Consider the following 18,769-nt stretch of genomic DNA (forward strand, 5'->3'; position numbering starts at 1 on the left):
CTAAACCTGTTATTGAGCCGCTCTAAAGCTGTTATTGAGCCGCTCTAAACCTGTTATTGAGCCGCTCTAAACCTGTTATTGAGCCGCTCTAAAGCTGTTATTGAGCCGCTCTAAACCTGTTATTGAGCCGCTCTAAACCTGTTATTGAGCCGCTCTAAACCTGTTATTGAGCCGCTCTAAACCTGTCATTGAGCCGCTCTAAACCTGTTATTGAGCCGCTCTCTCATTGGCTGCAGCCGAGCAGCTCCAGACGCAGCGTGATGCGGCCGTGCCACGCCCACGGAACCACACGCAGGAACCGGCAGAACAAGGGCGGAACAAACAGGTTCTTCTGATGGACGTTATTGTCCCTGTTCCCAGCAAAGATCTGCAACAGAGAAACAGAGGTCAGACCTGGTCCTGTCCTCATCCTATCCTCGTCCTGTCCCCTCAGGTCCTTGAGTTCTGGTCCTGTCCCCTCAGGTCCTTCAGTCCTGGTCCTGTCCCCTCAGGTCCTTCAGTCCTGGTCCTGTCCCCTCAGGTCCTTCAGTCCTGGTCCTTCAGTCCTGGTCCTGTCCCCTCAGGTCCTTCAGTCCTGGTCCTTCAGTCCTGGTCCTGTCCCCTCAGGTCCTTCAGTCCTGGTCCTGTCCCCTCAGGTCCTTCAGTCCTGGTCCTGTCCCCTCAGGTCCTTCAGTCCTGGTCCTTCAGTCCTGGTCCTGTCCCCTCAGGTCCTTCAGTTCTGGTCCTGTCCCCTCAGGTCCTTCAGTCCTGGTCCTGTCCCCTCAGGTCCTTCAGTACTGGTCTAGTCCTGGTTCAGTCCTGGTCCTGTCCCCTCAGGTCCTTCAGTCCTGGTCCTTCAGTCCTGGTCCTGTCCCCTCAGGTCCTTCAGTTCTGGTCCTGTCCCCTCAGGTCCTTCAGTCCTGGTCCTGTCCCCTCAGGTCCTTCAGTACTGGTCTAGTCCTGGTTCAGACCTTGTCCTGTCCCTTCAGGTCCTGCACAGTGGTCCATTCTTCTCCATTCTGGCTGCAAGAGACTTTAAACTCCGTCACAAACTGAATGTGTCCGAAGTCTTTGGCTCCCTGAGTGATGATCCCAGTCAGCTTCTTTGACGATCCCAAGTCCACCTTAAAAACACAGACGCGTCAGGTCCACCTTAAACCAACAAACGCGTCAGGTCCACCTTAAACACACAAACGCGTCAGGTCCACCTTAAACACACAAACGCGTCAGGTCCACCTTAAACCAACAAACGCGTCAGGTCCACCTTAAACACACAAACGCGTCAGGTCCACCTTAAACACACAAACGTGTCAGGTCCACCTTAAAAACACACAAACACGTCAGGTCCACCTTAAACACACAAACGCGTCAGGTCCACCTTAAACACACAAACGCGTCAGGTCCACCTTAAACACACAAACGCGTCAGGTCCACCTTAAACACACAAACGCGTCAGGTCCACCTTAAACACACAAACGCGTCAGGTCCACCTTAAACCAACAAACGCGTCAGGTCCACCTTAAACACACAAACGCGTCAGGTCCACCTTAAACACACAAACGCGTCAGGTCCACCTTAAAAACACAGACGCGTCAGGTCCACCTTAAAAACACAGACGCGTCAGGTCCACCTTAAAAACACAGACGCGTCAAGTCCACCTTAAAAACACAGACGCGTCAGGTCCACCTTAAAAACACAAACGCGTCAGGTCCACCTTAAACACACAAACGCGTCAGGTCCACCTTAAACACACAAACGCGTCAGGTCCACCTTAAAAACACACAAACGCGTCAGGTCCACCTTAAACACACAAACGCGTCAGGTCCACCTTAAACACACAAACGCGTCAGGTCCACCTGAAACACACAAACGCGTCAGGTCCACCTTAAACACACAAACGCGTCAGGTCCACCTTAAACACACAAACGCGTCAGGTCCACCTTAAACACACAAACACGTCAGGTCCACCTTAAACACACAAACGCGTCAGGTCCACCTTAAACACACAAACGCGTCAGGTCCACCTTAAACACACAAACGCGTCAGGTCCACCTTAAACACACAAACGCGTCAGGTCCACCTTAAAAACAGACAAACGCGTCAGGTCCACCTTAAAAACACAGACGCGTCAGGTCCACCTTAAACACACAAACGCGTCAGGTCCACCTTAAACACACAAACGCGTCAGGTCCACCTTAAAAACACAAACACGTCAGGTCCACCTTAAACACACAAACACGTCAGGTCCACCTTAAACACACAAACGCGTCAGGTCCACCTTAAAAACAGACAAACGCGTCAGGTCCACCTTAAAAACACAGACGCGTCAGGTCCACCTTAAAAACACAGACGCGTCAGGTCCACCTTAAAAACACAGACGCGTCAAGTCCACCTTAAAAACACAGACGCGTCAGGTCCACCTTAAAAACACAGACGCGTCAGGTCCACCTTAAAAACACAGACGCGTCAAGTCCACCTTAAAAACACAGACGCGTCAGGTCCACCTTAAAAACACACAAACACGTCAGGTCCACCTTAAACACACAGACGCGTCAAGTCCACCTTAAAAACACAGACGCGTCAAGTCCACCTTAAAAACACACAAACACGTCAGGTCCACCTTAAAAACACACAGACGCGTCAAGTCCACCTTAAACACACAAACGCGTCAGGTCCACCTTAAAAACACACAAACGCGGCAGGTCCACCTTAAAAACACAGACGCGTCAGGTCCACCTTAAACACACAAACGCGTCAGGTCCACCTTAAAAACACAGACGCGTCAGGTCCACCTTAAAAACACAGACGCGTCAGGTCCACCTTAAACACACAGACGCGTCAGGTCCACCTTAAAAACACAGACGCGTCAGGTCCACCTTAAAAACACAGACGCGTCAGGTCCACCTTAAACACACAAACACGTCAGGTCCACCTTAAACACACAAACGCGTCAGGTCCACCTTAAAAACAGACAAACGCGTCAGGTCCACCTTAAAAACACAGACGCGTCAGGTCCACCTTAAAAACACAGACGCGTCAGGTCCACCTTAAAAACACAGACGCGTCAGGTCCACCTTAAAAACACAGACGCGTCAAGTCCACCTTAAAAACACACAAACACGTCAGGTCCACCTTAAACACACAGACGCGTCAGGTCCACCTTAAACACACAGACGCGTCAGGTCCACCTTAAAAACACAGACGCGTCAGGTCCACCTTAAAAACACACAAACGCGTCAGGTCCACCTTAAAAACACAGACGCGTCAAGTCCACCTTAAAAACACAGACGCGTCAAGTCCACCTTAAAAACACAGACGCGTCAAGTCCACCTTAAAAACACAGACGCGTCAGGTCCACCTTAAAAACACAGACGCGTCAGGTCCACCTTAAAAACACAGACGCGTCAGGTCCACCTTAAAAACACAGACGCGTCAGGTCCACCTTAAAAACACAGACGCGTCAGGTCCACCTTAAAAACACACAAACACGTCAGGTCCACCTTAAAAACACACAGACGCGTCAAGTCCACCTTAAACACACAAACGCGTCAGGTCCACCTTAAACACACAAACGCGTCAGGTCCACCTTAAAAACACACAAACGCGGCAGGTCCACCTTAAAAACACACAAACGCGTCAGGTCCACCTTAAACACACAAACGCGTCAGGTCCACCTTAAAAACACAGACGCGTCAGGTCCACCTTAAACACACAGACGCGTCAGGTCCACCTTAAAAACACAGACGCGTCAGGTCCACCTTAAAAACACACAGACGCGTCAGGTCCACCTTAAACACACAAACACGTCAGGTCCACCTTAAAAACACACAAACGCGTCAGGTCCACCTTAAAAACACACAGACGCGTCAAGTCCACCTTAAAAACACACAGACGCGTCAAGTCCACCTTAAAAACACACAAACGCGTCAGGTCCACCTTAAAAACACACAGACGCGTCAAGTCCACCTTAAAAACACACAGACGCGTCAAGTCCACCTTAAAAACAGACAAACGCGTCAGGTCCACCTTAAAAACACAGACGCGTCAGGTCCACCTTAAAAACACAGACGCGTCAAGTCCACCTTAAACACACAAACACGTCAGGTCCACCTTAAAAACACACAAACGCGTCAGGTCCACCTTAAAAACACACAGACGCGTCAAGTCCACCTTAAAAACACACAGACGCGTCAAGTCCACCTTAAAAACACACAAACGCGTCAGGTCCACCTTAAAAACAGACAAACGCGTCAGGTCCACCTTAAAAACACAGACGCGTCAGGTCCACCTTAAACACACAGACGCGTCAGGTCCACCTTAAAAACACAGACGCGTCAGGTCCACCTTAAAAACACACAAACACGTCAGGTCCACCTTAAACACACAGACGCGTCAGGTCCACCTTAAAAACACAGACGCGTCAGGTCCACCTTAAAAACACAGACGCGTCAAGTCCACCTTAAAAACACACAGACGCGTCAAGTCCACCTTAAACACACAAACGCGTCAGGTCCACCTTAAACACACAAACGCGTCAGGTCCACCTTAAAAACACACAAACGCGGCAGGTCCACCTTAAAAACACAGACGCGTCAGGTCCACCTTAAAAACACAGACGCGTCAGGTCCACCTTAAAAACACAGACGCGTCAGGTCCACCTTAAAAACACAGACGCGTCAGGTCCACCTTAAAAACACACAAACACGTCAGGTCCACCTTAAACACACAGACGCGTCAGGTCCACCTTAAACACACAGACGCGTCAGGTCCACCTTAAACACACAGACGCGTCAGGTCCACCTTAAAAACACAGACGCGTCAGGTCCACCTTAAAAACACACAAACACGTCAGGTCCACCTTAAAAACACAGACGCGTCAAGTCCACCTTAAAAACACAGACGCGTCAGGTCCACCTTAAAAACACAGACGCGTCAAGTCCACCTTAAAAACACAGACGCGTCAAGTCCACCTTAAAAACACAGACGCGTCAGGTCCACCTTAAAAACACAGACGCGTCAGGTCCACCTTAAAAACACAGACGCGTCAGGTCCACCTTAAAAACACAGACGCGTCAGGTCCACCTTAAAAACACACAAACACGTCAGGTCCACCTTAAAAACACACAGACGCGTCAAGTCCACCTTAAAAACACACAAACGCGTCAGGTCCACCTTAAACACACAAACGCGTCAGGTCCACCTTAAACACACAAACGCGTCAGGTCCACCTTAAACACACACAAACGCGGCAGGTCCACCTTAAAAACACAGACGCGTCAGGTCCACCTTAAACACACAAACGCGTCAGGTCCACCTTAAAAAAACAGACGCGTCAGGTCCACCTTAAACACACAGACGCGTCAGGTCCACCTTAAAAACACAGACGCGTCAGGTCCACCTTAAAAACACACAGACGCGTCAAGTCCACCTTAAACACACAAACACGTCAGGTCCACCTTAAAAACACACAAACGCGGCAGGTCCACCTTAAAAACACAGACGCGTCAGGTCCACCTTAAAAACACAAACGCGTCAGGTCCACCTTAAAAAAACAGACGCGTCAGGTCCACCTTAAAAACACAGACGCGTCAGGTCCACCTTAAAAACACACAGACGCGTCAAGTCCACCTTAAACACACAAACACGTCAGGTCCACCTTAAAAACACACAAACGCGTCAGGTCCACCTTAAAAACACACAGACGCGTCAAGTCCACCTTAAAAACACACAGACGCGTCAAGTCCACCTTAAAAACACACAAACGCGTCAGGTCCACCTTAAAAACACACAGACGCGTCAAGTCCACCTTAAAAACACACAGACGCGTCAAGTCCACCTTAAAAACACACAGACGCGTCAGGTCCACCTTAAAAACACACAGACGCGTCAAGTCCACCTTAAAAACACACAAACGCGTCAGGTCCACCTTAAACACACAAACGCGTCAGGTCCACCTTAAACACACAAACGCGTCAGGTCCACCTTAAAAACACACAAACGCGGCAGGTCCACCTTAAAAACACAGACGCGTCAGGTCCACCTTAAACACACAAACGCGTCAGGTCCACCTTAAACACACAGACGCGTCAGGTCCACCTTAAAAACACACAGACGCGTCAGGTCCACCTTAAAAACACACAAACGCGTCAAGTCCACCTTAAAAACACACAAACGCGTCAAGTCCACCTTAAAAACACACAAACGCGTCAAGTCCACCTTAAAAACACACAAACGCGGCAGGTCCACCTTAAAAACACAGACGCGTCAGGTCCACCTTAAACACACAAACACGTCAGGTCCACCTTAAAAACACACAGACGCGTCAGGTCCACCTTAAAAACACACAAACGCGTCAGGTCCACCTTAAAAACACACAGACGCGTCAGGTCCACCTTAAAAACACACAGACGCGTCAGGTCCACCTTAAAAACACACAGACGCGTCAAGTCCACCTTAAAAACACACAAACGCGTCAAGTCCACCTTAAAAACACACAAACGCGGCAGGTCCACCTTAAAAACACAGACGCGTCAGGTCCACCTTAAACACACAAACACGTCAGGTCCACCTTAAAAACACACAGACGCGTCAGGTCCACCTTAAAAACACACAAACGCGTCAGGTCCACCTTAAAAACACACAGACGCGTCAGGTCCACCTTAAAAACACACAGACGCGTCAAGTCCACCTTAAAAACACACAAACGCGTCAGGTCCACCTTAAAAACACACAGACGCGTCAAGTCCACCTTAAAAACACACAGACGCGTCAAGTCCACCTTAAAAACACACAGACGCGTCAGGTCCACCTTAAAAACACACAGACGCGTCAGGTCCACCTTAAAAACACACAGACGCGTCAGACTTTTTAACACCAAAGCAATGGAAGGAGTACTTTTACGGACTACGACAGAGTCTGAGGAATAAAGTCTGGCGGTAATGCAACACTCGGATGTCAACCGCCATAAAACAACAACAACAACAACAGGTCCACCTTAAAAACACACAAACGCGTCAGGTCCACCTTAAAAACACAGACGCGTCAGGTCCACCTTAAAAACACAGACGCGTCAGGTCCACCTTAAAAACACACAAACGCGTCAGGTCCACCTTAAAAACACAGACGCGTCAGGTCCACCTTAAAAACACACAAACGCGTCAGGTCCACCTTAAAAACACAGACGCGTCAGGTCCATCTTAAAAACACAGACGCGTCAGGTCCATCTTAAAAACCCACAAACGCGTCAGGTCCACCTTAAAAACACACAAACGCGTCAGGTCTACCTTAAAAACACACAAACGCGTCAGGTCCACCTTAAACACACAGACGCGTCAGGTCCACCTTAAAAACACAGACGCGTCAGGTCCACCTTAAAAACACACAAACGCGTCAGGTCCACCTTAAAAACACAGACGCGTCAGGTCCACCTTAAACACACAAACGCGTCAGGTCCACCTTAAACACACAAACGCGTCAGGTCCACCTTAAAAACACAAACACGTCAGGTCCACCTTAAACACACAAACACGTCAGGTCCACCTTAAACACACAAACGCGTCAGGTCCACCTTAAAAACAGACAAACGCGTCAGGTCCACCTTAAAAACACAGACGCGTCAGGTCCACCTTAAAAACACAGACGCGTCAGGTCCACCTTAAAAACACAGACGCGTCAAGTCCACCTTAAAAACACACAAACACTTCAGGTCCACCTTAAACACACAGACGCGTCAGGTCCACCTTAAAAACACAGACGCGTCAGGTCCACCTTAAAAACACAGACGCGTCAAGTCCACCTTAAAAACACAGACGCGTCAGGTCCACCTTAAAAACACAGACGCGTCAGGTCCACCTTAAAAACACAGACGCGTCAGGTCCACCTTAAAAACACAGACGCGTCAGGTCCACCTTAAAAACACAGACGCGTCAGGTCCATCTTAAAAACACAGACGCGTCAGGTCCACCTTAAAAACACAGACGCGTCAAGTCCACCTTAAAAACACACAAACACGTCAGGTCCACCTTAAAAACACACAGACGCGTCAAGTCCACCTTAAACACACAAACGCGTCAGGTCCACCTTAAACACACAAACGCGTCAGGTCCACCTTAAAAACACACAAACGCGGCAGGTCCACCTTAAAAACACAGACGCGTCAGGTCCACCTTAAAAACACAGACGCGTCAGGTCCACCTTAAAAACACAGACGCGTCAGGTCCACCTTAAACACACAAACGCGTCAGGTCCACCTTAAAAACAGACAAACGCGTCAGGTCCACCTTAAAAACACAGACGCGTCAGGTCCACCTTAAAAACACAGACGCGTCAGGTCCACCTTAAAAACACAGACGCGTCAGGTCCACCTTAAAAACACAGACGCGTCAAGTCCACCTTAAAAACACACAAACACGTCAGGTCCACCTTAAACACACAGACGCGTCAGGTCCACCTTAAACACACAGACGCGTCAGGTCCACCTTAAAAACACAGACGCGTCAGGTCCACCTTAAAAACACACAAACGCGTCAGGTCCACCTTAAAAACACAGACGCGTCAAGTCCACCTTAAAAACACAGACGCGTCAGGTCCACCTTAAAAACACAGACGCGTCAAGTCCACCTTAAAAACACAGACGCGTCAAGTCCACCTTAAAAACACAGACGCGTCAGGTCCACCTTAAAAACACAGACGCGTCAGGTCCACCTTAAAAACACAGACGCGTCAGGTCCACCTTAAAAACACAGACGCGTCAGGTCCACCTTAAAAACACAGACGCGTCAGGTCCACCTTAAAAACACACAAACACGTCAGGTCCACCTTAAAAACACACAGACGCGTCAAGTCCACCTTAAAAACACACAAACGCGTCAGGTCCACCTTAAACACACAAACGCGTCAGGTCCACCTTAAACACACAAACGCGTCAGGTCCACCTTAAAAACACACAAACGCGGCAGGTCCACCTTAAAAACACAGACGCGTCAGGTCCACCTTAAACACACAGACGCGTCAGGTCCACCTTAAAAACACAGACGCGTCAGGTCCACCTTAAAAACACACAGACGCGTCAAGTCCACCTTAAACACACAAACACGTCAGGTCCACCTTAAAAACACACAGACGCGTCAGGTCCACCTTAAAAACACACAAACGCGTCAGGTCCACCTTAAAAACACACAGACGCGTCAAGTCCACCTTAAAAACACACAGACGCGTCAAGTCCACCTTAAAAACACACAAACGCGTCAGGTCCACCTTAAAAACACACAGACGCGTCAAGTCCACCTTAAAAACACACAGACGCGTCAAGTCCACCTTAAAAACACACAGACGCGTCAGGTCCACCTTAAAAACACACAGACGCGTCAGACTTTTTAACACCAAAGCAATGGAAGGAGTACTTTTACGGACTACGACAGAGTCTGAGGAATAAAGTCTGGCGGTAATGCAACACTCGGATGTCAACCGCCATAAAACAACAACAACAACAACAGGTCCACCTTAAAAACACACAAACAAGTCAGGTCCACCTTAAAAACACACAAACGCGTCAGGTCTACCTTAAAAACACACAGACGCGTCAGGTCCACCTTAAAAACACACAGACGCGTCAGACTTTTTAACACCAAAGCAATGGAAGGAGTACTTTTACGGACTACGACAGAGTCTGAGGAATAAAGTCTGGCGGTAATGCAACACTCGGATGTCAACCGCCATAAAACAACAACAACAACAACAGGTCCACCTTAAAAACACACAAACAAGTCAGGTCCACCTTAAAAACACACAAACGCGTCAGGTCTACCTTAAAAACACACAAACGCGTCAGGTCCACCTTAAACACACAGACGCGTCAGGTCCACCTTAAAAACACAGACGCGTCAAGTCCACCTTAAAAACACACAGACGCGTCAGGTCCACCTTAAAAACACACAGACGCGTCAGACTTTTTAACACCAAAGCAATGGAAGGAGTACTTTTACGGACTACGACAGAGTCTGAGGAATAAAGTCTGGCGGTAATGCAACACTCGGATGTCAACCGCCATAAAACAACAACAACAACAACAGGTCCACCTTAAAAACACACAAACAAGTCAGGTCCACCTTAAAAACACACAAACGCGTCAGGTCTACCTTAAAAACACACAGACGCGTCAGGTCCACCTTAAAAACACACAGACGCGTCAGACTTTTTAACACCAAAGCAATGGAAGGAGTACTTTTACGGACTACGACAGAGTCTGAGGAATAAAGTCTGGCGGTAATGCAACACTCGGATGTCAACCGCCATAAAACAACAACAACAACAACAGGTCCACCTTAAAAACACACAAACAAGTCAGGTCCACCTTAAAAACACACAAACGCGTCAGGTCTACCTTAAAAACACACAAACGCGTCAGGTCCACCTTAAACACACAGACGCGTCAGGTCCACCTTAAAAACACAGACGCGTCAGGTCCACCTTAAAAACACACAAACGCGTCAGGTCCACCTTAAAAACACACAAACGCGTCAGGTCCACCTTAAAAACACAGACGCGTCAGGTCCACCTTAAAAACACAGACGCGTCAGGTCCACCTTAAAAACACAAACGCGTCAGGTCCACCTTAAAAACACAGACGCGTCAGGTCCACCTTAAAAACACACAAACGCGTCAGGTCCACCTTAAAAACACAGACGCGTCAGGTCCACCTTAAAAACACACAAACGCGTCAGGTCCACCTTAAAAACACACAAACGCGTCAGGTCCACCTTAAAAACACACAAACGCGTCAGGTCCACCTTAAAAACACACAAACGCGTCAGGTCCACCTTAAAAACACAGACGCGTCAGGTCCACCTTAAAAACACACAAACGCGTCAAGTCCACCTTAAAACGCGTCAGGTGTTGGCTGTGTAATGTGGGCGGAGCAAAAACCATGGAGGTATGAACTGGATAAGACACGCCCCCTGGATAAGACACGCCCCCTGGATAAGACACGCCCCCTGAGCCTCACCTCTTTTTAGAACAATGTTGTTGTTTCTAAAATCCTCCGTGTCGTCACGGTGAACGTTGTTGTTTCTGTTCTGGCCGCTCGAAACCTTGGTTCTGGTTCTGGTCCGGACTCACCTGGATCCACTGGTTCTGGTTCTGGTCCGGACTCACCTGGATCCACTGGTTCTGGTTCTGGTCCGGACTCACCTGGATCCACTGGTTCTGGTTCTGGTCCGGACTCACCTGGATCCACTGGTTCTGGTTCTGGTCCGGACTCACCTGGATCCACTGGTTCTGGTTCTGGTCCGGACTCACCTGGATCCACTGGTTCTGGTTCTGGTCCGGACTCACCTGGATCCACTGGTTCTGGTTCTGGTCCGGACTCACCTGGATCCACTGGTTCTGGTTCTGGTCCGGACTCACCTGGATCCACTGGTTCTGGTCGTTGGAGGCCGGGGTCCAGGCGTTGGTCTTTCCTTGTTTGTCGAGTCGAGCGTATTCTGGTTTCCAGGTGAAAGAATCCAAACCCCAAGTTCTGAACGACGACGAGGCCGAGATCTGAGCGTCTGAGACAAGACGAGAACGTAGCCCCATGGGCTCCGAGCAGCCTGCACAGAACACACGTGTGACACACGCGTGTGACATGTGAGAACAGAACACACGTGTGACACACGCATGTGACATGTGAGAACAGAACACACGTGTGACACACGCGTGTGACATGTGAGAACAGAACACACATGTGACACACGCATGTGACATGTGAGAACAGAACACACGTGTGACACACGCATGTGACATGTGAGAACAGAACACACGTGTGACACACGCATGTGACATGTGAGAACAGAACACACGTGTGACACACGCGTGTGACATGTGAGAACAGAACACACGTGTGACACACGCATGTGACATGTGAGAACAGAACACACGTGTGACACACGCATGTGACATGTGAGAACAGAACACACGTATGACACACGCATGTGACATGTGAGAACAGAACACACGTGTGACACACGCATGTGACATGTGAGAACAGAACACACGTGTGACACACGCATGTGACATGTGAGAACAGAACACACGTGTGACACACGCATGTGACATGTGAGAACAGAACACACGTATGACACACGCATGTGACATGTGAGAACAGAACACACGTGTGACACACGCATGTGACATGTGAGAACAGAACACACGTGTGACACACGCATGTGACATGTGAGAACAGAACACACGTGTGACACACGCATGTGACATGTGAGAACAGAACACACGTGTGACACACGCATGTGACATGTGAGAACAGAACACACGTGTGACACACGTATGTGACATGTGAGAACAGAACACACGTGTGACACACGCGTGTGACATGTGAGAACAGAACACACGTGTGACACACGCGTGTGACATGTGAGAACAGAACACACGTGTGACACACGCGTGTGACATGTGAGAAGAGAACACACGTGTGACACACGCGTGTGACATGTGAGAAGAGAACACACGTGTGACACACGCGTGTGACATGTGAGAACAGAACACACGTGTGACACACGCGTGTGACATGTGAGAAGAGAACACACGTGTGACACACGCGTGTGACATGTGAGAAGAGAACACACGTGTGACACACGCGTGTGACATGTGAGAAGAGAACACACGTGTGACACACGCATGTGACATGTGAGAACAGAACACACGTGTGACACACGCATGTGACATGTGAGAACAGAACACACGTGTGACACACGCATGTGACATGTGAGAACAGAACACACGTGTGACACACGCATGTGACATGTGAGAACAGAACACACGTGTGACACACGCATGTGACATGTGAGAACAGAACACACGTGTGACACACGCGTGTGACATGTGAGAACAGAACACACGTGTGACATGCGTGTGACATGTCATGTGTGTGCCACGTGTATAACATGCGTGTGACACGTGTGTAACATGCGTGTGACGTGTGTAACATGCGTGTGACACGTGTGTAACATGTGTGTGACATGTGTGTAACACGTGTGTGACACGTGTGTGACATGTGTGTGTCATGTGTGTAACACGTGTGTGGCACGTGTGTAACACGTGTGTGACATGTGTGTAACATGCGTGTGACACGTGTGTAACGTGTGTGACACGTGCGTGACATGCGTGTGACATGCGTGTGACATGCGTGTGACACGTGTGTGGCACGTGTGTAACACGTGTGTGACATGTGTGTAACATGCGTGTGACACGTGTGTAACGTGTGTAACACGTGCGTGACATGCGTGTGACATGCGTGTGACATGCGTGTGACACGTGTGACATGCGTGTGAAACGTGTGACATGCGTGTGACATGCGTGTGACACGTGTGACATGCGTGTGACATGCGTGTGACATGCGTGTGACATGCGTGTGACACGTGTGACATGCGTGTGAAACGTGTGACATGCGTGTGACACGCATGTGACACGTGTGTCACATGCGTGTAACACGAGTGTGACACGTGTGTGACACGTGACATGTAACATGTGTGTAACACGTGTGTGACATGTAGAGCCTCAGTTACCGTTGAGTTCACAGCCGATCAGCTCCAGTCTCATGGAGCAGCTTCTGCGACAAACGACAGGAACGATCCTGATGAACTGAGCCACGAGGGGAGGAGCCAACAGAGTCGTCTTAGGAGAGTCTTTGTCCACGTTACCTGAGAAGACCTGAGAGAGAGACACATCTGAGAGAGAGACACATCTGAGAGAGAGACACATCTGAGAGAGAGACACATCTGAGAGAGAGACACATCTGAGAGAGAGACAAATCTGAGAGAGAGACACATCTGAGAGAGAGACACATCTGAGAGAGAGACAAATCTGAGAGGGAGACACATCTGAGAGAGAGACACATCTGAGAGAGAGACACATCTGAGAGAGAGACACCTGAGAGAGAGACACATCTGAGAGAGACACACATCTGAGAGAGAGACACATCTGAGAGAGAGACACATCTGAGAGAGAGACACCTGAGAGAGAGACACATCTGAGAGAGAGACACATCTGAGAGAGAGACACATCTGAGAGAGAGACACATCTGAGAGAGAGACACATCTGAGAAAGAGACACATCTGAGAGAGAGACACATCTGAGAAAGAGACACATCTGAGAAAGAGACACATCTGAGAGAGAGACACATCTGAGAGAGAGACAAATCTGAGAGGGAGACACATCTGAGAGAGAGACACATCTGAGAGAGAGACACATCTGAGAGAGAGACAAATCTGAGAGAGAGACACATCTGAGAGAGAGACACATCTGAGAGAGAGACACATCTGAGAGAGAGACACATCTGAGAGAGAGACACCTGAGAGAGAGACACATCTGAGAGAGGGACACATCTGAGAGAGAGACACATCTGAGAGAGAGACACATCTGAGAGAGAGACACATCTGAGAGAGAGACACATCTGAGAGAGAGACACATCTGAGAAAGAGACACATCTGAGAGAGAGACACATCTGAGAAAGAGACACATCTGAGAAAGAGACACATCTGAGAGAGAGACACATCTGAGAGAGAGACACATCTGAGAGGGAGACACATCTGAGAGAGAGACACATCTGAGAGAGACACATCTGAGAGAGAGACACATCTGAGAAAGAGACACATCTGAGAGAGAGACACATCTGAGAGAGACACATCTGAGAGAGAAAGACCTGAGAGAGACATCTGAGAAGACCTGAGAGAGAGAGACATCTGAGAGAGACACCTGAGAGAGAGACACCTGAGAGAGAGACCTGAGAGAGAGAGACCTGAGAGAGAGAGAGACCTGAGAGAGAGACACCTGAGAGAGAGAGACCTGAGAGAGAGAGACCTGAGAGAGAGACATCTGAGAGAGAGACCTGAGAGAGAGACATCTGAGAAGACCTGAGAGAGAGACACATCTGAGAGAGAGACACCTGAGAGAGAGACACCTGAGAGAGAGAGACCTGAGAGAGAGAGACCTGAGAGAGAGAGACCTGAGAGAGAGACACCTGAGAGAGAGAGACCTGAGAGAGAGAGACCTGAGAGAGAGACATCTGAGAGAGAGAGATCTGAGAGAGAGACATCTGAGAAGACCTGAGAGAGAGACACATCTGAGAGAGAGACACCTGAGAGAGAGACACATCTGAGAGAGACACCTGAGAGAAAGACACCTGAGAGAGAGAGACCTGAGAGAGAGACATCTGAGAAGACCTGAGAGAGAGACACCTGAGAGAGAGACACCTCTGAGAGAGGGACACATCTGAGAGAGAGACACATCTGAGATAGAGACATATCTGAGAGAGAGACACATCTGAGAGAGAGACACATCTGAGAGAGAGAGACATCTGAGAGAGAGACACATCTGAGAGAGAGACAAATCTGAGAGGGAGACACATCTGAGAGAGAGACACATCTGAGAGGGAGACACATCTGAGGGAGAGACACCTGAGAGAGAGACACATCTGAGAGAGAGACACATCTGAGAGAGAGACACCTGAGAGAGAGACACATCTGAGAGAGAGACACATCTGAGAGAGAGACACATCTGAGAGAGAGACACATCTGAGAGAGAGACACATCTGAGAAAGAGACACATCTGAGAGAGAGACACATCTGAGAGAGAGACACATCTGAGAGAGAGACACATCTGAGAGAGAAAGACCTGAGAGAGAGACACATCTGAGAGAGAGACACCTGAGAGAGAGAGACCTGAGAGAGAGAGACCTGAGAGAGAGAGACCTGAGAGAGAGAGACCTGAGAGAGAGAGACCTGAGAGAGAGACACCTGAGAGAGAGACACATCTGAGAGAGAGACACCTGAGAGAGAGAGACCTGAGAGAGAGAGACCTGAGAGAGAGACACCTGAGAGAGAGACACATCTGAGAGAGAGACACCTGAGAGAGACACCTGAGAGAGAGAGACCTGAGAGAGAGACACATCTGAGAGAGAGAGACCTGAGAGAGAGACATCTGAGAAGACCTGAGAGAGAGACATATCTGAGAGAGAGACACATCTGAGAGAGACACATCTGAGAGAGAGACACCTGAGAGAGAGACACCTGAGAGAGAGACACATCTGAGAGAGACACCTGAGAGAGAGACACCTGAGAGAGAGACACCTGAGAGAGAGACACCTGAGAGAGAGACACATCTGAGAGAGACACCTGAGAGAGAGACACCTGAGAGAGATACCTAAGAGAGAGAGACATGAGAGAGAGACACATCTGAGAGAGAGAGACCTGAGAGAGAGACACCTGAGAGAGAGACACCTGAGAGAGAGACACATCTGAGAGAGGGAGACCTGAGAGAGAGACATCTGAGAAGACCTGAGAGAGAGACACATCTGAGAGAGAGACACATCTGAGAGAGAGACACCTGAGAGAGAGACACCTGAGAGAGAGACACATCTGAGAGAGACACCTGAGAGAGAGACACCTGAGAGAGAGACACCTGAGAGAGAGACACATCTGAGAGAGAGAGACCTGAGAGAGAGACACCTGAGAGAGAGACACATCTGAGAGAGACACCTGAGAGAGAGACACCTGAGAGAGAGACACCTGAGAGAGAGACACATCTGAGAGAGAGACACCTGAGAGAGAGACACATCTGAGAGAGACACCTGAGAGAAAGACACCTGAGAGAGAGAGACCTGAGAGAGAGACATCTGAGAAGACCTGAGAGAGAGACACCTGAGAGAGAGACACCTCTGAGAGAGGGACACATCTGAGAGAGAGACACATCTGAGATAGAGACATATCTGAGAGAGAGACACATCTGAGAGAGAGACACATCTGAGAGAGAGAGACATCTGAGAGAGAGACACATCTGAGAGAGAGACAAATCTGAGAGGGAGACACATCTGAGAGAGAGACACATCTGAGAGGGAGACACATCTGAGGGAGAGACACCTGAGAGAGAGACACATCTGAGAGAGAGACACATCTGAGAGAGAGACACCTGAGAGAGAGACACATCTGAGAGAGAGACACATCTGAGAGAGAGACACATCTGAGAGAGAGACACATCTGAGAGAGAGACACATCTGAGAAAGAGACACATCTGAGAGAGAGACACATCTGAGAGAGAGACACATCTGAGAGAGAGACACATCTGAGAGAGAAAGACCTGAGAGAGAGACACATCTGAGAGAGAGACACCTGAGAGAGAGAGACCTGAGAGAGAGAGACCTGAGAGAGAGAGACCTGAGAGAGAGAGACCTGAGAGAGAGAGACCTGAGAGAGAGACACCTGAGAGAGAGACACATCTGAGAGAGAGACACCTGAGAGAGAGAGACCTGAGAGAGAGAGACCTGAGAGAGAGACACCTGAGAGAGAGACACATCTGAGAGAGAGACACCTGAGAGAGACACCTGAGAGAGAGAGACCTGAGAGAGAGACACATCTGAGAGAGAGAGACCTGAGAGAGAGACATCTGAGAAGACCTGAGAGAGAGACATATCTGAGAGAGAGACACATCTGAGAGAGACACATCTGAGAGAGAGACACCTGAGAGAGAGACACCTGAGAGAGAGACACATCTGAGAGAGACACCTGAGAGAGAGACACCTGAGAGAGAGACACCTGAGAGAGAGACACCTGAGAGAGAGACACATCTGAGAGAGACACCTGAGAGAGAGACACCTGAGAGAGATACCTAAGAGAGAGAGACATGAGAGAGAGACACATCTGAGAGAGAGAGACCTGAGAGAGAGACACCTGAGAGAGAGACACCTGAGAGAGAGACACATCTGAGAGAGGGAGACCTGAGAGAGAGACATCTGAGAAGACCTGAGAGAGAGACACATCTGAGAGAGAGACACATCTGAGAGAGAGACACCTGAGAGAGAGACACCTGAGAGAGAGACACATCTGAGAGAGACACCTGAGAGAGAGACACCTGAGAGAGAGACACCTGAGAGAGAGACACATCTGAGAGAGAGAGACCTGAGAGAGAGACACCTGAGAGAGAGACACATCTGAGAGAGACACCTGAGAGAGAGACACCTGAGAGAGAGACACCTGAGAGAGAGACACATCTGAGAGAGAGAGACCTGAGAGAGAGACACCTGAGAGAGAGACACCTGAGAGAGAGACACATCTGAGAGAGACACCTGAGAGAGAGACATATCTGAGAGAGAGACACATCTGAGAGAGAGACACATCTGAGAGAGAGACAAATCTGAGAGAGAGACACATCTGAGAAAGAGACACATCTGAGAGAGAGACACATCTGAGAGAGAGACACATCTGAGAGAGAAAGACCTGAGAGAGAGACATCTGAGAAGACCTGAGAGAGAGAGACATCTGAGAGAGACACCTGAGAGAGAGACACCTGAGAGAGAGACCTGAGAGAGAGAGACCTGAGAGAGAGAGAGACCTGAGAGAGAGACACCTGAGAGAGAGAGACCTGAGAGAGAGAGACCTGAGAGAGAGACATCTGAGAGAGAGACCTGAGAGAGAGACATCTGAGAAGACCTGAGAGAGAGACACATCTGAGAGAGAGACACCTGAGAGAGAGACACCTGAGAGAGGGACACATCTGAGAGAGACACCTGAGAGAAAGACACCTGAGAGAGAGAGACCTGAGAGAGAGACATCTGAGAAGACCTGAGAGAGAGACACCTCTGAGAGAGAGACACCTGAGAAGACCTGAGAGAGAGAGACATCTGAGAGAGAGACATCTGAGAGAGAGACACCTGAGAGAGAGACACCTGAGAAGACCTGAGAGAGAGACACCTGAGAGAGAGACACCAGAGAAGACCTGAGAGAGACACATCTGAGAGAGACACCTG

The 18,769-nt window shown here is 49.3% G+C and overlaps 1 protein-coding gene across 4 annotated transcripts in view; it reads right to left on the minus strand.

Moving 5' to 3' along the window:
• Positions 1–208: 208 nt before the first annotated feature.
• Positions 209–18,769, minus strand: part of LOC140350547 (lactadherin-like) — a 53,780-nt gene continuing 35,219 nt past the window's right edge. For 2 of the 4 annotated variants that reach the window (XM_072436130.1, XM_072436131.1), the window contains exons 7-9: positions 13,536–13,680; positions 11,383–11,567; positions 916–1,103 (exon numbers count right to left, since the gene is read on the minus strand). In XM_072436130.1, the coding sequence (XP_072292231.1) occupies positions 945–1,103; positions 11,383–11,567; positions 13,536–13,680 (489 nt within the window). In that variant the 3' untranslated portion in view covers positions 916–944. Of the gene's footprint in view, positions 368–915; positions 1,104–11,382; positions 11,568–13,535; positions 13,681–18,769 lie in introns of those variants that run through there. The other 2 variants (XM_072436133.1, XM_072436132.1) reach the window with 2 other exon arrangements.

Source organism: Eucyclogobius newberryi, unplaced genomic scaffold, assembly GCF_026437365.1.
Source record: "Eucyclogobius newberryi isolate DKJ021-1_F unplaced genomic scaffold, fEucNew1.0.hap1 SCAF_71, whole genome shotgun sequence".
Classification (NCBI taxonomy): Eukaryota; Metazoa; Chordata; class Actinopteri; order Gobiiformes; family Gobiidae; genus Eucyclogobius; species Eucyclogobius newberryi.